This window comes from Cryptomeria japonica, chromosome 9 (assembly GCF_030272615.1).
Source record: "Cryptomeria japonica chromosome 9, Sugi_1.0, whole genome shotgun sequence".
Classification (NCBI taxonomy): Eukaryota; Viridiplantae; Streptophyta; class Pinopsida; order Cupressales; family Cupressaceae; genus Cryptomeria; species Cryptomeria japonica.
The window spans coordinates 143,927,512-143,953,369 of record NC_081413.1 but is presented as its reverse complement, the minus strand read 5'-3'; the positions used below and the strand labels follow the sequence as shown (position 1 = coordinate 143,953,369).

Sequence of the window (25,858 nt, the reverse complement as noted above, 5' to 3'; positions counted from 1 at the left end):
CCCTTTTTATTCTTTCTTATGAGAGCTCGAACACTTTCTTGGCCAATGTGGGATTAAAGACATATTCACACATTATAATATTAAAGTGACTTTATTATTATAAAGTTACTTTATAACTTTATAATAACATTAAAATATTTAAATAAATCACTTAAGTCACTTTTAATTAAATTAATTAAATATAAAGTCACCTTTTTTTATTTTATTTTATTTAATGACTTAATAAGAAATTAATTTAATCAATTTCTCCTTATTTCTCCACTTAGCCTTCGGAGAATGTAAAGGCTAAGAACTCCACTGAGATGCTAAAAAGGTGGGGACATTACAGTCCGCCCTTCCTGAAATTGCTTGTCCTCAAGCAACTTCAACTCCGGATGCTGCAAAATCTCCTCATTCTCCCAAGTAGCATCCTCTACTGGCAAATCCTTCCGCTTCACCAAATATTCCCGGATGATACGTCTCCTCAAGTTCCTTTCTCTGAAATCAATGATAGCCTCTGGTATCAAAACAAGTTTTCCCTCATCATCCAGGGGTGGTAGTACTGTAGAAGGCACAATATGATGTCCTAGCGCCTTCTTGAGGCGTGACACATGAAAAACGTTGTGTACCTTGCTCTCTGCCGGTAAATCTAACTCATAAGCCACCTCTCCCACTTTCCTGATAATCCTAAATGGACCATAGTATTGTGGCTTAAGTTTCTCGGCACCACTCTTCTTGAGAGTGGATTGACGGTAAGGCTGCAACATAAGATACACCATATCTCCAACCTCAAAAGTCCGCTCAGTCCTCTTCTGATCTGCATACTGCTTCTGCTGATTCTGTGCCTTAGTTATATTATCCTTGAGAGTCTTAACAATGTCTTGACTCTCCTGTAACAAATCACCTGCACTGGGCACTCTATTGTCACTCAAAAGCAGATCCATAAAATTGGGTGCCTCATACCCATACAGGGCCATAAAGGGTGACATCTGAATAGACATGTGATAAGTGGTATTGTAGCAATACTCACAGAGATAAATCCACTTTACCCATACCTTTTGTTGCCCTGCTATATAATTTCTGAGATATCCCTCCACCCATTTGTTCACTATCTCCGTCTGACCATCTGTCTGAGGGTGGTAGCTAGTACTCGGAGTGAGCTCTGTCGCACACAACCTGAATAGCTCCTGCCAAAAGTGACTCATAAACCTGCTGTCCCTGTCACTCACAATGCTCCGAGGTAAGCCATGTAATCTGAATATCTCCTTCAAGAACAACTCTGCCACCTACGTAGCAGTGTATGTAGCAGTGATTGGAAAAAAGTGTGCAAACTTCGTAAGGCGATCCACAACCACATATATGCAGTCCCTGCCTTGGGCTCTAGGTAGTCCTGTGATGAAGTCCATAGACAAACACTCCCACTTCCTATCAGCAATCGGAAGTGGCTGAAGTAAACCGGCTGGATAGGAGTGTTCTTGCTTATTCTGTTGGCAGGTGGAACACTCCCTAACATACTGAAGTACCTTTGCTTTGAGCCCTTTCCATGTGAAGCGCTCTCTAATCTGCCGGTATGTCTTGTAGAAACCAGGATGTCCTGCCATAGGTGAATCATGAAAAGATTTCAGAACCATCCTCCTCACTGCTGATCCTGGAACCAAAAATATTCGCCCTTTGTAAATGATGAGCTCATTCACAAGGGTGTATCTGCTGTCCTGAATAGTCCCATCTATGAATCCAGCTGCCCAAGTATCTTTTGCATACTCTGCAAGGATCAAGTGTCTCCAATCCTCCGATATGTCTGTCAATAAGCTCAAACGGGGCCGACGTGATAAGGCATCATCAACTACATTCTGTGTCCCCTTAAAATATGTAATGTCAAAGTCATAGGACTGTAACTTGCTCACCCACTTCTGCTGCCTATCATTGAGATCTCGCTGCCCCAAAAAGTATTTTAGGCTATTATGGTCGGTTTTGATAGAAAATTTGCTACCTACTAAATATTGCCTGAATTTAGCCAAAGCATGCATAATAGCTAACATCTCCTTATCATAAATGCTGAAGCTCCGCTCTGGCCCTCTCAATTTCCTGCTCTCATAAGCAATAGGGTGCTTCTCCTGCATAAGCACCGCTCCAATGCCCTCCCCGGAAGCATCACAGTGTAGCTCAAAAGGTTTGCTAAAATCTGGTAATGCTAACACTGGACAAGAAGTCATCAACTCCTTAAATTTCTCAAAACACTCTTGTGCCTCAGGAGTTCACAAGAAAGCTCCCTTTCTCATCAAATCTGTCAAGGGTACTGCATGCCTAGAATATCCATCCACAAACCTCCTGTAGAAACCACATAATCCCAGAAAGCCCCTCAATTGTGTAAGGTTCACCGGTGAAGGCCACTCCACAATGGCACGAATCTTTTCAGGATCCATGCGTACGCCCTCTGGATTGATGATGTGACCCAAGTACAACAACTCTGTCATGCCCAAATCACACTTCGACTCCTTTGCATACAAGGACTCTCTGCCCAATATATCCAACACCGTGTCAAGGTGAACCAAGTGCTCCTCCCAAGATCTACTGTACACCAAGATATCATCGAAGAAGACAAGAACAAATTTCCTCAACTGAGGATGGAAAACCCGATTCATTGTTGCCTGAAAAGTAGCAGGTGCGTTAGTTAGCCCAAATGGCATAACTACAAACTCAAAATGGCCACAATGACATCTAAAGGCTGTCTTCTCAATATCCTGCTCTCTAACTCTAATCTGGTAATAACCTGATCTCAAATCTATCTTCGAGAAGAAGCAAGCTCCATGAAGCTCATCTATCAACTCATCGATCCTAGGAATGGGGTACCTGTTTTTAATTGTCTTCCTATTAAGCACCTTGTAATCAATGCACATCCTCAATGTCCCATCCTTCTTCTTCACTAAGACCATTGAAGAAGCGAAAGGAGACTTACTTGGTCTAATGTGGCCCATAGCAAGTAACTCCTTTACGGTTTTCTCAATTTCATCCTTCAACCTCTTCGGATGCCTGTAAGGTGTAATCATGATGGGTTTAGCCCCCTCCTCTAACTCAATGATGTGCTCAATACCCCTGTCTGGTGGTCTACCTGGTGGAATGTCACTGAACACCTTCGAGTGTTTAACTCTAAGCTCCTGAATATCAGGAGGATATTCAATCTTCTGCTGTCCCTCCTGTGATGGCATCAACATGCACTCTGCTGCCCACTCTACCTGATCATGTCGAATCAATCTAGCCATCCTCTGGAAAGAAACCATCCTGAGATCACTGTCCCTGATTGCCTTAAGAATATGTGTCTTCCCATTCACTTTAAACCTCATCTCCATCTCCTTGAGGTTAAGAGTGAACTCCCCAATATCATGCAACCAACTCATCCCAAGGACTATATCTGTATCTCCCATAGGCACAACATAGAAATCTGCCTTAAAGTCATAATTATTAACTTTCAATGGGAGTCTAGTGATCTTACGATCACATTTGAGGACATAGCCATCAGCTACCCTCACTCTAATTCCCCCAAACTCCTCTGTTTGTATGCCACGCTTCTCCACCATCCTAGCATCAATGAAATTATGAGTGGCACCTGTATCAACCAAAGTTATGACTCGCTGTCCAGCAAGCACTCCTCTCATCCGGAATGACCCTTCCTGCCTAATACTTGTGAGACGAGCTTCCCTAAGTTGCCCATCTCCTTCCCCATCCTTGGACTCCATTTTAGACAAGTTTTCAGCCTTGTCTTCCTCTTTTTCACCATCTATTTCCTCTATATCAGACTGCTGGTCTGAATTATCTGATTCTGATTCCTCATAGTATGCCCACATAACTCTGTTAGCTTTGCCCTTTGGTCTAAGAGGACAATCATGGTTTGCATCATAGGGTCCTTTACAGTAGAAACATAATTTTTTCTTCCTCAAATCATTTAATGTTTCCCTGTCAAAAGGTGCTGGAGTTTTATCTTTAGAATCATTTTTAAAATCAGTCCTCTCTGGTTTTTTATAAAATGGTTTGTTATCCTTACTAGAAGATGCTCCTTTGGACTGAAAATTGTTTGTTGGGACTGCATGTTCCATACTTCTTGCCTTTTTCATAGCTTCCTGTAAAGAATTAGGATCAAATGCCTTTATCCAACCTCTTAGTGGTTCGGATAGGCCCTCAATGAAAAGAACTATCAATCTATGCTCTGAAATGTTTGGCACCATGACTGCCAACCGCTGAAATTCACCAATGAAATACTCCAAGTTGCCTGTTTGTTTCAGTTGTGCTAAGTCCCGGAAGTAAACCTCTGGATCTTTCTTGTCAAATCTTTCAACCAACCTTTCCACAAAGTCCTGGTACTCTGTCACCTGATTATGTTGAAGTGTTACCATACTATGGTACCACCAATCATGTGCTACTCCCTCCAAATGCAAAGTGGCGTATTTGATAGCTTCAATCTCTGTCATTGGCCTCAGTGCCAAAAATGTGTCAAGCTTATGAATCCAAGCTTGAGCTGTCATCTTACCACTCCCATCAAATGTAGGCATAGTAAGCTTGCCTGTAACTCTATTTAGCTCACTATTTTGACCTCTAGGCCTCCTATCCTGTCTGAGTGACCTGTAATGCTCTCTCCTCTGATTAACAAATCTCTCGAATGTCATCCTCTCTCGCACCTGTGGAGTTAATAAATCCCATTCGTTATTCGCAGCCATGAGGATATCTGCGAACATCTCCTCTCCTGGTTCTCCTGTAGGTGCTACCTCAGGTTCATCTCTAATGAAGGTAGGACGTGTAGGCCTGTCTGCTGTCTTGGAATGAGTCCTATGAGCTCTAGGTGACCCCACTGCACTCCTGTTATCCCCTTGCTCCTGATTCTGTCTGTCTTGTGGGTTCATGCGCTCAATCATGGTGGTGAGTGCCTGTAAGGCCTGAGCCATCTGCTGCTGTCCTGTAGCCATTACTCTGAAAAATTCCCTTGTTTCTTGCTCCTCATTCCTATCGCCTCTGGGTGGGCTACCCCCTTGCCTGTCACCCATGGTGCCCGACTGCCTGTCAAATTCTTGTTCGCTGTCAAACAAAGCTCGCCTGCGAGTGTAATATCTGTGAGAGCCAACCTCAGGCGGCTGCATGTGATTGCTAAACCCTCAAGATGGCAGGGTTTAGCTCTGATACCAATGTAAGAACCCTTACTAACTTTGCCCTTAAATCACTGATTTCTACCCTTGGGAATTTTGTCAAACACTTGTCTTGCAAAGTCTGTACTTGCTGTTATGAGTTTTTTGTTTGTATTGTTTGGGTCTTGTACACTGCAATTAATGTTTTGAATGCCTCTAACCATGAAAGATTGACTAACAATGTCATAGAAATGATATGCCAATTGATTTTGATGCATATAAGTAACTAAAAATAACAACTACAGCTGCTTGACAAATCATCAAACAGTTGGCATGCAAACTAGAAATTATGTGGCAGCAGCATAATGAAGTTTTTATTAGTTATTCTCACACCAAATAGTTACGAAGGTATAACATGTAATTTCCAAAACTTATGACAGCAAAATTAGAGAACCTGATATGTAAAATGCTTGCTGCAAATGATGGTCTCCACTCTTCAATGGACTGCCAATTAAACACGTTCCTGCTGTAGCTATGAATAATTTGCCAATTAAATGCCTGATTTCTTAGTACTGTAGCACGTCACTATGCATGCCACTGTAGCGTTTCACTATTCACGGATTACTGTAGCGCGAGTACTGTAGCGTCTACTGTAGCGCGGTTACTGTAGCGTCTACTGTAGCGCGGGTACTGTAGCAGCAATTGTATCTTGAAATGATTGCTTCAATTCTAATTTTTAATGGCTGCCAAATGAAACTGTAGGTCTGCAATTGATATATATTCGAAAATCTGCATACCCTAGATGTCTTCCCTTCTTTTTAAAGCCCAAATAGAACTCCAGAATGAAGCTCTCCTGAAATGCCAAATTCAGTGGATATTTCACCACCTCAAATGGTTGCAACACTGAAGAATTGTCGCTCTCCAATGGCTGACTGAATCAGAAACCCTTGGCTTCTTCTCCCAAGTTCATAACAAACAAATATCAATTCTCTGGATGGATGATATAAAATGAGCTCTTAAGTCCCTTTTTATTCTTTCTTATGAGAGCTCGAACACTTTCTTGGCCAATGTGGGATTAAAGACATATTCACACATTATAATATTAAAGTGACTTTATTATTATAAAGTTACTTTATAACTTTATAATAACATTAAAATATTTAAATAAATCACTTCAGTCACTTTTAATTAAATTAATTAAATATAAAGTCACCTTTTTTTATTTTATTTTATTTAATGACTTGATAAGAAATTAATTTAATCAATTTCTCCTTATTTCTCCACTTAGCCTTAGGAGAATGTAAAGGCTAAGAACTCCACTGAGATGCTAAAAAGGTGGGGACATTACATTCAATCTTTGTGCTGTTATAATTTGTTCTTAATAAAATTAGTATAGAAAAGGGTAGATAGGACTACACATAATCAAGACTTTGAGCTTGATATTGCTGTCCCATCCCAAAGGAAGTGACGGAAGTCTTTGAGCTTTCAGGAAACTTCACTTCCTTTCTCTCATTTCATTTCGAAAGTTGTTACTGCTGTTTTATATCAAATCGCTATCACTTTTTTGTGAAGAGAAAAGAATATTGCTTTTCTTGAAAGAAGAAGAAAGACTACTGTCCCATCCCATTTTATTTTTAAGCTTTAGATAGATAGGGGGAGCCTTCCCTTAATTAGGAGAGTTTTACTCACACACTGTGGTTGAAACCACATTTTTGTATTTTTCCCCAGGTGTACAAACTTTTCAACCAACACAATGAAATTATGAGTCGCTCCTGTGTCAATGAGAGGAATGACACGATGCTCTCTTATCACACCCTGAACTCTAAAGGACTCATTCTTGTGAATGCTCGAGAGTTGAGCAACCACTCTTCTGTCTTCTGACTCAATTTTAGGCTCTTTAGGAGCCTCTTCATACTCGCTGTCCTCAATTTCAATCTGCTGTTTAGAAATTTCAGAATCTGATCCATCCGCAGAATAGCACTCCGTTTGATGCAAATTGCCCTTCCCATGACACTTATGTCCTAGGGCCCAAGGTTCTCTACAAGAATAGCAAAGATTCTTCCTTCTAAGCTCTTGACGGAGCTCATCATCCATTCGTGAAGGAAAACTCTTGGTCTGATTTGTAAATTTCTTCTTATCCTTTCTGAAAAGGAAAGGCTTTGACTTAATTTTTTTTCCTTGGGGCAGCCAACTCCATGCTTCGAGATTTCCTAATAGCTTCTGCCAAGGTGGGCGGATCAAATGCTTTAACCCAACCTTTCAAAGGTTCTTCAAGTCCTTTAGTGAAAAGGACCACTAATCGCTTCTCAGAGATACTACTTACCATAACTGATAGATTTTGGAATTCAGTTATGTAAGTGTCCAATGAACCTTGTTGTTTGAGTTGAGCAAATTCTCCAAATTTCACCTCTGGATCCTTGGTGTCAAACCTCTTAATCAGCTTTTTGGTGAAATTAGCATATGTGGTGATCAAGTTATGACCAAGGGTGACCAACCCATGGTACCACCATTCGTGGGCCACTCGATCCAATTGCAAAGTAGCGAACTTGATGGCATCTTCTTTAGGCATAGGCCTGAAGGACAAGTAATTGTCCAACTTCTGCACCCATGCTCTAGCTGTGCTCTTAGTGCTCCCATCGAAATGTGTCAGAGTCACCCTTCCAAGAGCTTGCTGATAATCTCTTGGGGCAGAAAATCTATTGTCATTCCTCCTTCCTCGCTTCATTTCTGATTCATGAATTGATCCGAAGTAAGGATATCTCGGATCTCTCCAGGGAGAGAAGCATATTCCATATAGCTGTTCCTTATTTCATCAGCTGTAGGTATCTCCATTTCAGCTTGTTGTGCTTCTCTTGGCAGGAAGACAGGTTGTAGAGGTCTTCGGGCTGAACCTCCACTGTTGCTCCCATTGCTACTCCCATTTCCATTTCCTATAGAAGCATCAGAAGTGCTGACTTCCGGTCCATTGTTGGGTTGGTTAGGGGTCCCAACAATATTTTGGTTAAGTTTGGCCATCAATTGAGACATCATATCCATCATGGCATTGAATTGTCTCTTAGTGTTCTTATCAGGTGCCTCATTCTGTTCTGTAGCCTTATCTGGCATTGGATCCATTGAATCTGCAAAATCCAATTCCTTCCCTCTGTTTCTCAATACCTCTAAAAAAGTATCCTTTTCGGCACTACAGGAATCTGAAACTGCTGTCTCTTCTGTTCTTTGTTGTAGTAGTGGAGTCTCTGTCACTCATGGAGAATTCTGGCTGCTCGGAAACTCACAGGCTGGCAGGAAAACCAACTCTGATACCAATGCAATATCCCGGATAATGTTTTTTGGTTTTAAGTGCAATAAGAATTACAAACAAACACATAACCCGTTAAGATTAGAAAATATAATCTCAATGCTTGCTGAAATTGCAACCCTTCCATTTTGTGATCACCAAGTGCCCAATGTGAGAAGGTGAGAGCATACGGTGATAAGGGGTTCGTTAGCTCACTAATCTGCTGGAAATTATAAAGCAAGTACAATACTAGGCGGCAAGCCAACCCCTTTCGCTTATCCAACGGGAAAGCAAGGAACTTGGCAGTGAACCAGCCAAGAGAACAATACTGCAAACACAAATCACTCTACCTCATTATTTCAGCGGGAGGACTGAATTACAAATTACTCAACTCAATTGCTTATGCAACGGGAAGATCATTGCAACCAATATCACTCAACCACTTATGCAGCAAGAGGACTGAATTACAAATTATCAGATATAGGCAGCAAACCAACCTCTTCCACTTTCCAGCGGGATATGAAGATTACAATCCAGAATGGGTTAGTAGTAGTACTACTTAACCTTACAATGAAGAGGAAAGTGAGAGTAGAAATATATTGCTGAACATAAGAGATAATGATCATCAAACTAATTCAACACCAAAAACAACAGGTTGGAAATGCATAACCAGCAACCCATAAACTCACTAAATTACTCATATCTGACTCAAATCTCTCTCAATTCACTCCAAATCACTCCCAAACCAATACTAGACAAGCAACAACTAAGACAATCCAAAAGGGAGCTACAAAAACAGTTCAAAATACCCTGCATGCATCCCAATGCACTCTCCAAAACCCACACCTAGCTAGGATATTTTGATTTGCAATAATAAATTCAAAACTCTGAAAAAAGTTGCTACAAACTTACAAGATGTATCGCCAACAACAAGAAGGAAGATTAAGCAAGTACCCAGAATGATCGGTCGCTTAGGTAGAGAGGTATGATCGAAAACTTGCTTCAGCCATAGGGAAACCAACAACTCTAGAAATCATTCCAAACTCTAAGAACACTGAAATATGCACTGAAAATGTCATAGAATACATCACACAACTAGGTACTATATCCTTAGTATGAAACTGGAAACACTAGGGAGCCGCACTCCGAAGCTTCAAGTTCATACGCCAATCCGGCAGCATAACGATGCAATTTTTCAAGATCCCAGAATGAGAGCCCAAGACTCATATTTATAACTCCAAGCTCCCCCAAATTCAAATGCAAATGGCTCCCAAAGTCAACTCAAACTCACTTCATTTCGTTTCAAGTCTCCTCCAACATGGCGTCCACTTCCCCTTTCCTAAGCAAGTTCGAACTTTGCCTTATGGTGGTGTTTTTTGCAATATAAAAATCATAAAACACGAGATGTTTTTATCCATCCAATTGCCACCAAAAATACGCCATTTGACTTGGGAAAAACACATGGATATCAATTAATTATTTTCCCTTAAGTCATCCTCAATACATTTAATCAGTAAATGCAATTATTTAAATATTAAACCTTAGACAAGGAAATAATATTTATTTAAATCACTTATGCCTCCTGTACTGATCATCAACACAACCAAGATGAAGTGGAGTAAAGAAGACCATAGAACTGCTGCAGGATCAAGACCCTGTCCACTGCCCAAAAATAGAAATGGTCTATACTGCCACTTACTAAAAATAGTAAGTCATGAATTTCTACTCCGAAAATCATGATCTTCGTACCCAATGACAGAGCATGGAAAGCTCAGTAAGACAACATCATCCAAACGACCAACCCCTAACTTACTAAAAATAGTAAGTTCTCGCTTCGCTAACGTTTGAACCCTAATTCTTCATTCCACATAGCCTACGGGTGTCAGGAATAGGCCAATGGACCACTGGAAGCACATCATCGAGAAGGGGACATTACAATGTAATAGTTATCTTGCTAACATATCAATGGATATTTGTATACGACATATCTAAGTCTCTTAACTTTCGTTACTGAGGTCTTTAGACTGAATACTCCGCAGAATAATACTTCACCGTTGTTATTAAATGTCCATAATCCTTTGTATTGTCTCTTTATACTTGAGATGCCCAACACTTGATAGTCTTGTGTATACTAGCGATAATGATTATTATGATTACTGCATTAATTCATTCTATTTGCTGGCTGAACAGTGTTAGCACAGTTGATCATTCAACTTGGGCCATGTTGTAACTATATTATATTTTAGTCTTTGATAATCTTAATCTAAGTTACCGGTACGTCTAGGTTTTGACCTGGATCCGGGTACAATTCGAATCAGATTCGGATTCAAACTGGAATCCTTGTGGAATCGAACAGGGTTCCTGCATTTGCCCTCTGAAAGGTATCTGCGTTTTCAACCATGAATCCCAACATATTTGGAATGACATGGCGTTTTTTTTTCGATTCTGTGGCATTTTTGACGAGTCAATGTCGGATGTGGATTTCGAGGGGTTTTTTTTCCACTTTTTAGAAAGAAAACGTGTTTACCCTAAATCAAAATACATAGGTTTCTCTTCGAATTTTTTGTGCAGCCAAGAAGAGCAGATGCAAGCATAGACGACGCAGCAAGGTGACGCACAACGAGGGCAGACGAGGGGAGGTGACGCACGATGAGGTCAAACGAGGGCAGACGAGGGCAAAGTAGCCACCTCCCAATGAAGATTCACTCTTCCATCCATTCGAATAGCCTCTTCCCGACGGATATAAAACCAAATTTGTGTTCGACGGAAGTGTTTTCTTATTCTCCTATAATTACTCTATATAAGTTTTAACTTTAATTTTAGGTTTTTAATTTACTAAAATTTTATTAAATTTAATATCGTTTATTATTATTATTATTATTATTAACATTAAGAAGCTTACAATTATTTTAATGAATTCTATTGTTTATTAAATTTAAACTTAAATTAGTTATATTAAATTATATTAATTAATATTAAATTAAATATTATTTAATATTTATTGTTAATTTAATTATTTTTATTATTATTATACATGTGTTATTTTATGAATGACCTATTAAGTAGTATTTATATTAATAGGTTTTGAAAAATAGTGATAGGAATATAGTTTTACTTTTATTTTGTTAATATTTATTATTAATATTTAACATGTTTAAAAACTCAATAATATCAAATAACTTTATATTAATATGGTATTAAGATAATAGTTCATAAACTTATAAATTTAATATAATATAGATTTATATTATTATGACATTAAAGTTTTAGGTATTAAATATGTAATATTTATGATTTCATATGTTTATTAAAGAGGCGTACCCAAAACGTACCCAACCCCCTCCAAAAAAATTGACGTATCCGCGTACCGAAACTACGTACCCGTACCCGTATCCGTATCCGTACCCGATTCGGTAACTTAGATCTTAATCAATGTTGTTGGCCTTCTTAATCCTCTTCAAGATCGATGTCTGATTATCATAAATCATTGTCTATTGTGAGGGGACAATCTCTGACACCAGCAGTTCACTTATATTTAATTTAATAATTAACTTTATTTATTATTTAGGTTGATTTAATAATACAGTATTTATATTATTTTTGCAATAATGTATTATTATAATTTGTTATTTTGTCAATAATTTGATATTGTAAAATTTATATTATTATTTAATAAATATGAAATTTATATTAATATTTAATAAATATAAATTATATATTTAATCTTGTTTATTATTATAATTAAGATTTTATTCTATTCTTTTATCCGGTTATATATATATTTTTAATTCTATTATTATTTATCATTAAATTCTATTATGTTTAGATGGGGAAATCACACCACCAAATATGTCTGTAAGCTGCCTCAACAAATTTCTCCACAGCTTTGCACACATGTGCTTCATTTGTCGCCATTTGGACCACATTTTGTGGCCCAACCTCCTCAATAGTATCCTCAGGGACTTGAAACTGAAGATCAACATCTTTGAGATGCCTTGAACAATCAACCACCTTTAGAAAATATGAGCCCTGTGTACATGTAACCATGATATTGATGAGTGGTCGATGCCTAATGTCCATCCACCCATCCATGGCTATATTGCATCCACTCTTCACCCAACATTCCTTCATTTTCCATTAATAAATTGATCTTGGAATAGTTCTTATCCAAGATCGTGGTCCTCATTTTTTTCTCACCTAGTGGCACATATTATGGTCCTTCACTTGCTCCCATTGACACCATCTATATCGGCCTTCAACTGCACATTGAACAAATCAGCTAGGGGTTACTTGTCAATTTGTGTTCCCACCTATTGTATCTTGCATGAGCATCTGAAGAAGAACTTGCCATCTCTCCTACTGTTGTCTGCTAAATATGATTAGAGCTCTTTGTCTAGCTTTGCTGAACTTGTATCCTATGAGACAAACTAGTAGACATAGGTGTAGCTGCACTATCATTAGGAACACCGCATAGCTTGTTTATCTCAACTCTGTATTCAAGGTTTACCACTTTCACCAAAAAAGAACATATATCCACACCTTTTCCTCGAATATGAAGAAGGCGTGCATTAAATCTAATAATGCTGCCAAAAAATTGTAGATCACAAAAGTGGCACTTCGACAACCTTGTGCCAGCAGATGTCCTTGGTTTTCTTGATAGTTTTGTTGCAAACTGTCTTAGAGGGAGACTTACAATCAAAAGTACCCCTAGCATACTCTACCAAGCATGCGGAGGGGCACTATATATTTGCAGTTGCATTTGCCATGGAACTAATTTGGGCTTCAGGTTCATGTTCAACCCCATGGTCACCCCCATCAGCCTCAGGTGCATATTTAGATTCAATACTTTCACTATGAACTTCTACCTCATCATCACTCATTCCATGAGAGCTCATTGTGACACTACAGTAAACAATACAAATTGAAATTTTGTTTGTTTATAATTCTAAAGTGTGCCTAGTTTCAGCCTAGGTTGACAAATTTGAAAATAAAATAAAAATCTCATTGTTGAATCTTGATGACAATATGAACAATGAATAGTTAACATTGCAATGAATCTATGAATATGCATTTGTAGCCATGTCTATAGAATTATTATTAAAATTTAATTTTGAAAATAAAACTTACAAAATAAAAACCGAAAATATTGAAAAATCAGTCATAGAATCCTACTTGTGCTTGAAAAATCCTTCCAACTTGATGTAGAATCCCTCTTCTTCCTCTTCTTCTTTCTCTTTGTCACCGCTCTTGCACTTGAATCACCTCAATCACACTCCTTCAATCACCCTATTGCTCCTTTTCAACCTAGCTGTTGAAAAACTTCAAATGCAATTGTGAGTGAAAGTATTTTTGAGTGTTTAATAGAGCTTAGATGGCATAGGGGGGCACTTGCCATTAGGGTTCGACTCTTGGCACAAGAAACAAGAAAAAAATAATTTTTTAATTTAAAACTGCTTTTTGTATGCCCAAGGACGAGAAATGCCTAGGTGTCTCTCGGGATGGTCAAGTGATGCCTGGGCAGCCATTGGACATCTCAATGTCCCCGATGATGGTGGCGGTTCAGCAGGGAGACGCCCCCACCCCGTCCTCGCGTCTCGAAGACGTCCTCATCCCTGAAACAGCAAGAAAATGGGTGGGGGGGAGATGCATTGCTGTGTTTCACTGGTTTTAGATTAGCTATTTAAATTTTCCTTATGCTATACACATGTATTGACAGATTGACATTTCTAGGGAATATGCCCACTTTTTTCTTTTATCTGAAATTCAACACACAAGGAGTCATAGTTGTGGGCTTTAACTACACTTGATTTGATTTTGATGCTCTAATGGAACATTAAACACTTAAAAATTGCCTTCAAAAGAGCCTGTTTATTTCCAACAAGTGAGAATGTTTTGCCATCTTTGATAAGTTTCTAGAATTCCCCATGTTTTGTTTAAACATGATACACTAGAGAATCTGTAGAAAGGCATTCCATTAACCTGTTATAGTTTTTCTAGTAGGAAAAATAGTATGGTCCTAAGGCTTACAAAGTTCGCTTTCAAAAATCATTTTATGAAGTTATAGGAAGGCTTGTTGATGTGTACCACTAAGTTTTTGAGATTTCCACAAATTGTTTTCGTTACTATTTAATAAAAATGTCCTATTAGAAAAAAACTTATCATCTAATCAAATATTGGGAAAAGACCAAGTTAACCTCCAAAGTAGCTTAAAGTCCATATTTGCCTTAATGCTAAGTCCAATGTATTTCATGGCTTCACACTATCACTGCTGAGATGATTTGTTACCATTTGCTAGGCCTGGCAAATTCTCTCAAGGATATTGACATTGAGAGTTTGGATACCCACGTGTCCCCAAATATAAATCATACTTTGAATACACCTTTTCTCAAATATAAATCATCCTTTCGATGGCCCTTTGATTACTTAATTGCATATTTGTATCTTTTTAAATCTTTATAAAAATTAAGTTGCAATACATATCAAATCTAGAACCAGAGAAACCAACAGACAGTCATAAGTTTGACTGAGATATTTTCCTTAGTTAAATGTGGGTTTGATCGTTTCCTTTTCTTTTGGAATGTCTCAGACTAAACATTTACCAGATTTGCATTTAATTGCATAAATAAATAAGGTGAAGCAGGTTTCATAATGGTATTCAAGAAAAATAGATTCTTGGACAAGCTTGATAGACAAGGTCATTGTTTAGTTAATACATAGCTTAGCTAAATAATAATATAATAATAATATTATATACGTTCAAAATGTTGTGGAATGGTCACAATCATTACAATATAGGCCTGCAATAAAATATTGTATGCTTAGTATCTAAAGGATTTTCCTTAAGTACTGTTTACACTCTCCTATGGTCAATCGTCATGAAGTGTTTCACATTTAACTGGATGTTATCCTTGCATTGATGAATTCTGTTCTTAAACTGATGGGAACAGATACATTTGATCAAGGACTTTATGGCGGACCAGTGGGTTGGTTTGGAGGCAAGGATGCTGAGTTTGCTCTTGCAACTGGATCAGTGCTAGTGCAAAAGAACATTGTAAGTTCTTTGAGTACTAAAATATTCTAATGGCTGTTTCTGGTGTAAAATGATTAAAGCCAAAAAAATCTGAAAACTTATGAGAGCTCATGGGAGATCAAGAATGATATCTTTTAAGATTTTTTATTCTTATTTCTTAATTGGAATTGTAATACTCTTTCCAATACATTTAGGACTTTGGGGTTCTTTTAAGTTTAATGCTTCTCTACCAGTGATAAATTAAGTCATTGTACAGACCAGTTTTTTTCTTCATGCGATATATTCCTAGTTTCTTGTCATCAAACTTTGTGGTTATCAACCAAAATATTTGTATTTAATCATGTCGGTATTGGTGAAAACATTAGGGGACTTGGTATGGTAAGTTAATAATTTCAAGGCCTAATGGATGCTAATAAAGAAAATTGTGTATAGTGGAGACAGCATACGTGGCAATAGATTCGAAGTAAATATGTGCAGAACAGCAAATGAGTGATAGGATTTAACCTTAGGTACATTTAAAAGAAGGAAAAAGAATGAAAATTAACATGTCTTTAAAAAACTGCTGTAAATTCTAAAATCAATGTGATATAAATGATTGGTATAAAATGTAGCATAAGTTCTTATGTCTGCAGAATGTTGGTTTCAGGGTACAAAAATATTTCTATATTCAGAAGCTGAATTACAAAAAGATGACCAGTCATCTTCTATATGGTGCAAACATGAACTCATGGCAAGCCAGGTATGCATTGCTAGCATAATGGTGTAAGTGTTCTATTAACTTTTGAACTTGATGCATCTTTGTTTCTGGTAGAAGGATGCATCTTATGAACTTTACCATTTATGGGATATTTTATTGTTCAACTTTTGGAATTGAAAATGGGTGTGGTATAAACTATGGTCTTTTGCACTTGCTTGAGCATGTCTTTGTACAAATATGCATTTATGATACTACAAATCATCTTATTGACATAGCTTGAAAAGTTATTTCTGAGGAATTAGTGATATTCTTCTTAAACAATATATGAACTCTAATAAATCATATTAGTTGATAGATCATTCCAGACTACCCAAGTCCAGGGTCTAAGTTTGGCTTCTGTTTCATAGGAACATAATGATTATATAATGCACATGGACTAAACGTAAATATAGAAAAAGATGCACATAATTCAATTGACATTTGGTCACAAAGTTTTATTTGTGTTTGGACACATTCTAATAGTACAAAATTGTCTAGGTCTTGTGCCCCTATGTTGCCTTATTTGAACTTTAGACAACTTAATTTGATTAATAAATTATTTTGTGTTTACCTCGCAAATAACTATGATAATTAAAATAGGCGAAGGTTCTTTGCTAGTTAGTGACGCCGCAAACTATTGGGGTCAAGCATACATTAGGTATAGCTGTAGTTGTTTTAGTTTTGTTTATCATACCTGGTTAGATGTCCAGTTAAGGATACCTCTATGAACACCCTCTTTAGTCAAGCCGAAAGTGAAAGAGAGGATACCCACTCTTAGAAATTGGCCTTTAATCATTTACATTCTTTAGATGAGTCCCTCTTTTGTCTTCATGAAGATAGATTCTGCCCTTGAAGATTGGTTAATACTCTAGTATTGTGGAACTGTAATTTTGGGATCTAATAGATTGTAAATTTATAGTTTTTTTATGATGATGAGTAGATTATGCTAGTTGACAAACAATTGGCAATCAATGGTTGGAAAGATACAATTAATTAGAGCAGTTTTGTAATTCATTACAGTCTGTATCTTATCAACTTCTCTCTCTTCCTTGAACCATTGAGGAGTCATTAGAAGTGTGCAAAGGACTTTCTTGGTAGTTGGAGATTGGTTGCAACACCTAAAAGATGGGGTGGTTCAATATACCAAGGAACTTGCTCTTTTGAACCAAACTCTGGGAATGAAGTATGCTTGTAGAGTCCATTGAAAAATGAAATTCTAATGGTGCAAAATCCTCCACCAAAATACAATCTTGAGAATTTGAAAAAGAGATGGTAAGTTGGAAAGGCATTCTCTCCCCTATACCATGATATATAAGCAAGGGTTCTAAGCATATACAATATATATTCACTTTGTAATGTCCGTTTCTAAGTAGTCCAAAGCAATTTATTAGCCTATTTAATTCTCGTAGGCTAAAGTTGGGGAAAAGGTGTAATATCCCCAACAATTTTTTTTTTTGATTTTTCCAACAAGATTAGGAGCACAACAACACCCGTTAGGGTTAGAGAAATGAAATCCAAACCAACTGGAAAGAACCCTACACCTTTTGATCACCGAGAGCCCAAACTGGGAGGGTGAGAGCATACGGTAGCAGGGGATCGTTAGATGTAAACTGTTGAAAGTATTGATTACAATAATGAGCGGCAAGCCAACCCCTTCCACTTTCCAGCGGGAATAGAAAACTAGAAAGTTTGGTGGTAAACCTGCCAAGGAGAACAAGAACAAAACCAAGCACAAATTACTCTACCACAATATTTCAGCGGGAGGACTAAACACTTACAACAAAGCTCAACTCAACCGCTTATGCAGCGGGAGGACCATTACAAACGAAATATCACTCTACTGCTTATGCAGTAGGAGGACAAAATTACAAATATAAAATGTAGGCGGTGAGCCAGACTCTTCCACTTTTCAGCGGGGTATGCTTTACAATCCAGAAATGGCTGTTAGTACTACTATCTAGCCTTACAAATAAGAGATGCAATGCATAGGAACGAGAGATTATGCTGTCCGTTACTGCTGAATATCTCCAAACTTATCACAATTAACAAACTCAAATCCATCCACAAAGAAATAACACACCAATAATCACTAAATTGAAATTACAATCTGCTGTCTGCATAACATGTAGAAAACAACCACTACCAAATTCACTATTATTTTCATAACTCACCCAAAACAACTCGGAATGACACAAAAACGGAAGCAAATGAAAGATATGACAAAGGCGATGCAACCGGAGACTCAAACCTGCACCGCGAACACCACAAACAGCCAACATGCAACCCAAGGCAGCCAAGAAATGGTACGGCCCAGCTGGAAAGTTCGATTTGCTGCCAAAAATCAGAAAGTACACCAACAGAAATGCCAAGGTAGAAGAATGGTCGCCCTCCAAATACGCTTCCAACGAGTTACTACCCAGAATAATGGATTGCATAGGCAGGGAGATACGATCAAATCTTCACTTCAGCCACACCAAAAACCAGCAACACTGAAATCCACACCACACGCTGAAAACCACACAACACACTGGAAATCTGAAAATGCACACTGAAAACTTCACCAACAATCCAACTCTTAACTAGGTACTATGTCTCAACTGCGAAACTGGCTAAACTAGGGAGCCACAACTCCGAAGGTCAAGTTCACTCACCATTCCGACAACATAACAATATGATTTCTTCAAGATAAACAAATGAGGAGCCCATCCCTTGTATTTATAGATTTTTGAAACTCAAATTCACCTGAAATGGCACCCAAATTACCTTTCATTCATATGCATTTCATTTCACACGCCCCCAAGTATGGCGTCCACTTTCCACACTCCCTAGTTGAACTTTTTCCCAAGGAAAATCGCCATGTTCTAATATCAACTTTACAAATCATAAACACCTTCATTTTTGACGCCCTCAGCTAAGGGAAATAAAATGTGACTTTGGACAAATAACATAATATTTTCCTTCCTAAGTCATTCGTCCAAAAATATAATCAGTCGAAATAATTAAATATTAAACTTTAGAATAAATTAATAATATTTAATTAGCGATTAAAAATCAACCACTGATTGCTACCAAAACAAGCATGTGAACGAAGGTGCATAAAACACTAATTCTGAACTGGATTGGAGCTCTGCTCAAGACTGCCAAAAATAGCATTGCTTGAACTCCCACTTACTAAAAATAGTAAGTTATGAAAACATCTCCGAAAGACATGCTTGCCGAACCCTGTGAGAGAGCTCGGAAAACCCAGAAAAACCTCAAAATCCAGTCAGCTGCCACTAACTTACTAAAAATAGTAAGTTCAGAAATCACTCCGTAACAAAATGCATGTTAAACCATCGTGAAGCTCTTGAAAAACCCAGAAGGAATTCTCAGTTCTTTCTGCCAAACTCCAACCAGAACGTCCCCGAAAAACGCGAAGAATCCTCCTAGAAAATAGGAATCCCTAATTTTTTATTCCAATCAACCTATAGGTCTTCGGAATAGGCCACTGGACCAGTGATTACTCCTTACTGAGAAAGGGGACATTGCAAAAGGGAATAATTTAAACTAATTCTTTAATATTTTTTGACAAAGTATATTTAAAGTGTAATGTTATTTAATTAATTTAAGAGAGTATTATTAAGTGACTTTACTGTTATATTTAAAGGGAATATATAAGGTCACTTCATTTTCGAGATTTAAATGAAATGTTAAAAAGTGCGGGAAATTGAAATGCCTTTTGAGAAGTTTCTTAGGGTTAATATAAAAGTACATTTTGAGGGTCATTTTCACATGCTTGGATTATTTTTCTTATTTGGATTTTGAGAGCTTCTTGAGGTGCCAAACCCTAGGACAAAACCTTTTGGCAATTGGTTTCAATGGTGAAACTATCCACCCTAGCTGGTTACAAGCGAAATCATTTAGGTTTCACATTTGCACTTCAACAATGTGGAATGAAATTTGTAAGTATGCATTGAAAACAAATTTCTATGGTTTGAGATTTCTCAAGTTACTTGTATTTGGGCACTATTGACATTTTGCATATTGTTGTTTGTGGGTCATATTCAAGGCATAGGTTTTGGGCAAAATCAATTGAACCATATGGTGCAAGAGTTGCGTGATTGGTTGGTTTAACCTTGGGCAAATAGTTTGAGTGGTGGCGTGAGAATAAAGGGGAACCTATGAGGAGAATTTGCAGCGTTTGTTGAGTGATTTATCAACTGTTCATGAAGATTGTTGCTGATAATGTGGAACCAATCGAACATTTTGACTCCCGAGGTAATTTCATCTATGAAGTAGTACATCCATGTCTCGAATGGTGCACCCTGAGGGCTGCCCATTACTCTATTCAGCAGTAGGATGATATCACCATATTCTTCTTTGAAGTATGGACGCAACAGATACTTTGACACTTTTCCTTGGGGCCTTTTCTTTTCCAAGTAGGACTTGTTAATATTTGCTGCATAGAGTTTAGACTGGTTATCATTTAGACCGGTTATCATAGATCTTCTGGGTATCTTCTTTGGTCTTGTAGGAGGTTTAATTGTAGTTTGGAATTCCAAACATCTCTTGAATGGCTAACTCTAAAAGATTAGCTAAAACCCTTCCATCAGGTGCAATAATCTCTCTTGATTGTGCATTGTAATGAATAGCACATTCAACTATCAGCTCAGTGCACTCCTTAGCCGAAGGAAATCCGGCTGCCTGGACAATGCCATTTCTCATCATTCGGCAAGCAATGGGCGTCGGGAGGTGTCTATCATACCTGTGCATTCTCTTTCTGAATTCTTCCATATCTACATGTCCATGGTCAATGTCTGTGACGCTCTTCCATTTAGATTTGATCTTGGATTTTCGCTGCACTCCCTTACTGGCGAACTTCGTTGGTACTTTTCTGGAAGGTGTTTCTTTGGTAGTCATCGACCCGTAAGACACATGAAAATTCAATATTATTTCTAAGGTTTTAATTCTGATTTTTGATCCTTTTTCATGGAATTTTCACTTTCAGTTTCAGCCTGTTAAAGGGTTAAGTTTCTGCGAAAAAGAAGACTGAAAGTGAAGAATTTAGTCAAGAAATTGATAAAATTTGAGAGAAATAAGACAGGATAATAGAAAAATTCAGTCAATTTCAGATTTTGTATGTTAGAAATTAATCTTTGTGATTGGAATTCACCTTCAATCCTGAAAATCTGTCTTAAAATCAGAAAAAAGCACTTAATTTATTTCCAACACTTAAAAGAATTTTGCTTCTTCAAAATTTCTCTTCAAGAAATCAATTTTCACAAAATTTGAGAGAAAACTTCTTCTCAATTGCTCTCCAAATTCTCAACCTAAATAATGAATTTGAAAGTGATTGGCTGAAAATATATAGAGTCTAGGGATTTTAAACTTAGAAGCTTGATCCTTGTGTGTTTTTTTTGTTTTTTCTATTTTTTTTGTTGTGTTTTAATGTTTTAAATCTTTCCAAAATGGAAAGTTTTATTCCTCTCTCAAAATTCCATCCTTAGCTAAGGAATCTTCTAGAACTTTCTTTCGAATTGAATTTTCTTTGATTTAAAAAAAAAAATATTTCTAAGTGTTGAAATTATTTTCCCTTTGAAAATAATTCCAAGTGTTGGAAAATAATGAAAAATATTTAATGTGTCAAGTTAATTTTCCAACCCATTCGTTGATTGACACTTGATTTCATGTGCAATTTTTGTCAAAAATATTTTTCCTTTAGCCAATTTTGTCTTTCACCATGGCAAGTTGATCTTCAAATCTTGGGCAAATTTTCATGTCTGGCTTATGCATGTTCACATATTCATTTATGCCTAGGCCAACATGGAAGTTCTAATGTCTTATTCATCTTGGCCAATTTTGTTTTTACGTCCAAAATTTATTTCTAACTTGGCGAGCTTGTCCTCATGTTTTGCTTTATTCTACCATGTCTAGGCCAACTTGGAAGATTTGATTACCATGTTTCATATTTTAATCTTTTCCCATGCTAAGCAAACTTTAAGTACTTTCTTCTTGGGCGAACTTTGGATTGCTTGCTTCATAGCTGACTTTCATGCTTATTAGGCATGCTTTGATTCTTTCATCTTCTTGTCTTAATCTTTCCTTTTAATGCCTTGGCATGCTTTATGCCAACTTGTGTTTTACTTCATCATCTAGGCGAACTTGGAGAGCCGTTAGACATGGGCAAACTTTGAAGTTATCATGCCATCCTTGTTTTAATCAATCAAGCAATAGTTTGCAAAAAATCACGATTATACCCGATTATTCCTCAATCCTAGAGCTAGGCGATTTATTTCTCGAAAAAATTCTGATTCATGAAAAAATCATTGACCAAGCGTTGACCCAATTTTCAAAGATTTTTTGCATTGATCTCACGTTAAAATCATGTTAAAAACCCCCAAAATGGCAAAAAAGTGAAAAAAATCATTGTAAAAACTTGCAAAACCCTAGAAAAATGTGTGAAATTACTGAATTGCTTAGAAATAGGGTTGGTCTGAGACAAAATTAGAGTCAATGTAGAATCAAGGTTGAAAAAGTTTGTTATTTTGTCCATTTTCGGGGGGTTCATCATTCTTGACACTTCACTTGTTCAAATGCACGAGCTCAACGACCCAACAAAGGTAGAAAGCCCACTAGCTCAATGGCCTAGTAGGGGTTTGAACCTTGGTGGCTACCTCACCAATGGAATTTTCCTACCACAACACTAAACATTCAAAGACATATTTAATATATGTAGATATAGATATATGATTTTTAATTTTTAATTAATATAGATATTTTTTGCCCAAACAAAGACATGCAATTCATTTTGTGAGCAATATATCTAAAGTGCTCCACGAAATAAATCTGAATGATAACAAACAAGCTTACATAGTTGTAATAAAAGAGCCTCCAACACACAATCATTAAAATTTGTCTCTACCTAAAATAGTAGTTGCAAGCTAAGTATTGCCAAAATAGTAGTTGCAAGCTAGGTATTGCCAAAACCAGTGGCTTGCTAATCTTTTACTTCAGCTAAACAAATGCCTTTTGTTGAATTCTACCCCATATAAAAGACTTACGAATTGCCACCAGGGAATATAAAGCATTGCAACTATGCAATATGATTTGATAAGCTTTCTCAAATATTGAACTACCCCTAGAAAACTCTTTGCCTCAATCACAATGAAAGTCTTGGATCACTTCAAAATGGCTTCCACTTTTACTAAATTCCTAATGATTGTTGGATCTCTGTCTGATAAATTTTGATCTCAGCTACTTCATAGACTTAGCTAATGTAATGACCCCTTCTCAAACCTGATCCTTTCTGCAACCGTTGGTCTCTTTCTAGGAAGCTCGGAGGCCAGTCGGAGGGTAAAATTAGGGTTTCCTATTTTTGAGGAGGTCTTTTTGGATGGGTTCATCGTCGGCTTTTTCTGATGGTTCAGAGGGCTTCGCAACGATGTCTTCATCTCAGTTTTTGGAGCAGTTTTCAGAATTTACTATTTTTAGTAAGTTCTATTTTTGGCAGGGCTCGCGTGGCATCGGGCAATCTCTACATCCTGTTCAGTTAACTCCAGGAGCATGGTCAGGTTCTAGCTTCAGATTTTGGAGTTGTGTGGTCAAGTAACTTTATTTTAATTAAATAATCATTATAATTATAAAGTTGCTTATCCCCCCTTGGCCTAGTCCCACAACTTAAAAACATCACTTAAAAGGGGGACTTTATGGGTGGCGCCCTCATGGAGGATTTATTTAATATTTTATCCTTGGCCAAAGTCAAAACATGGCGAAAACTTACCAAGGTGATATTTTTATATTATTTCATTTGACTTTTTGGCTAGGTGTGATGGCGCCATGTTGAGGAGGGGATTAGGGTTTGCCTTGGAAATCGAATTAGGGTTTTGAGGAGGCAAGTGAAGCTATTTATTGGAGTCTTGGGAGGATTGAAGGGATCTTTTGGCAGAATTTGTATTTGGGCAGCCGTCTGGCTCTGGACATGCTTCAAGGAATGGAAGCCTTCTAGCATAGGCATCTCTTCTTGCTTGAAAAATAGCAACTAGGGTGATTATATTCTCTATGTAATTGCATTTAGCCGTAGTTTATCATCAGAGTTTTCATTGTAATCATTTAGGCTTATAGTTCATTCAGTTTTCTGCATCTAGAATTCCCGCGACTAATTTCATGTTTTGTTCACAACCAGAAAATACAAAAAAATTGCATTGTGGGTATTAGTTCTTTGCATTTGCCTCAACTAGGCGTTGCATTTCCTAGGGTTTCAGCAAGTTTGGTTAATGCATTTAATTTTAATGACAAATCGTATTTTGCAGCCAGCCGTACCATTTTAAATGCATTGGAAATCGTGCCATTTTTCATTGTGAGGGTTTTGCAGTGTTGTTTGAGTCTTTCGCAGGTTTCCACGTCACCAAGGCATTTTGCAATTAGTTTCCGGAGGAAAGAAGATTGTACGAGGACGAAATGAGCTGTTGGCAGTGATCCATGGGTTCGCGGCTGAATGTGCAGATTTATGTTGAATCAGAAACTCTCTTCTAAAAGGGGAGTTGTGAAAGAATTTCTTTGATTGTACTCTGACCAGTAGTACTGGCAGTCTTGAACTGTGATCTTGATTGTAATTGTCAAGCTAACCAAACTTATCTTATCTACCTCCATCCTATGGTAGCTCCTCTCCCTGTTGGGATTGAAAGCACATCCTGGATGTCGAGTGTCTTTTCAGTTTCTGCAATCAATTAAATTCGAGCATTTAAGTTTCACTCCGTCATATGGTAGCCCCTATCCGTCTGGAGTGGGTAGCACATACTTGGCGTTGAGTTCCTTCCAGTTCTAGATTTCAGGGACCCTCTGACCAATGCTCGCCATCCCGGCGCCATACTGGTTAGAGTTCTTTGCATAAGCAACTAAGACCCTCTGACCAATGCTCGCCATCCCGGCGCCATACTGGTTAGAGTTCTTTTCATAAGCAACTAAGATCCTCTGACCAATGCTCATCCATACGGTGCCATTCTGGTTAGGGTTGCTTCAGCAAATCAAATACTTTTTCTCAGAACTAATTGATCACTCATATAGTTGTTGTAATTAAGTTGATCAAAAATTTCAAAAAAAAATTGGCTAGGGATATTTCAGTGGTATCAGAGCCAAGATCCTGCCATCCTGTGAGCAAGTCCGTATATGAGTGACAGAGAAAAAAGATACTGGGCAAGAGAAGATAAGAAGGTTGGGAAACAATTCCAGTTTCATCAACCTCCTGAGGGTCAGACAGCCTCAGAAGTCTTAAGGGCTCACTGGGAATCTTCCGGGGAATCTAACATGGCTGAAGGAGAAAGGTCAATCGGGGGAAATGAGGGGTTCACCCGCAACAGAGATGATAGTGGAAAGGAAAGAGAAAGATCTCTGAGTCCTGGGAAGAGATTTGAAAGGAAGATGGATGCTTTAATGGACATGGTATCCCTCATGATGGGAAGAGTGGGCCAGAACACCACTCCTCAGAATAACTCAGGGCATAGAGGAGAATATAGTGCCTCCAAACCCCAAGATGAACATGCAGGCCGGGTAGTACCTAATAATACCAACATATCTTCCAGGCCCTTTAAACCCACTTTCCTGGCACCTACAATCAACCAGCCAGATCCCGAGGAGAATGCTTCATTTGTGGAGCAGTTGAGACTCGGTAGAGCAGAGTATGATTCTCTGCCTGATGACATCAAAATGGATATGTCCTATAATGATTTTATGGATCATAAAAGGAAAAA

The 25,858-nt window shown here is 37.7% G+C and overlaps 1 protein-coding gene across 7 annotated transcripts in view; it reads left to right on the top strand.

Moving 5' to 3' along the window:
* LOC131059381 (protein PHYLLO, chloroplastic) overlaps positions 1–25,858 on the top strand; it is a 342,343-nt gene that overhangs the window by 85,256 nt on the left and 231,229 nt on the right. For all 7 annotated transcript variants that reach the window (XM_057992608.2, XM_057992601.2, XM_057992594.2 and 4 more), the window contains 2 exons: positions 15,315–15,418; positions 16,044–16,136. In XM_057992608.2, coding sequence (XP_057848591.2) covers positions 15,315–15,418; positions 16,044–16,136 — 197 coding nt within the window. The remainder of the gene's footprint in view (positions 1–15,314; positions 15,419–16,043; positions 16,137–25,858) is intronic.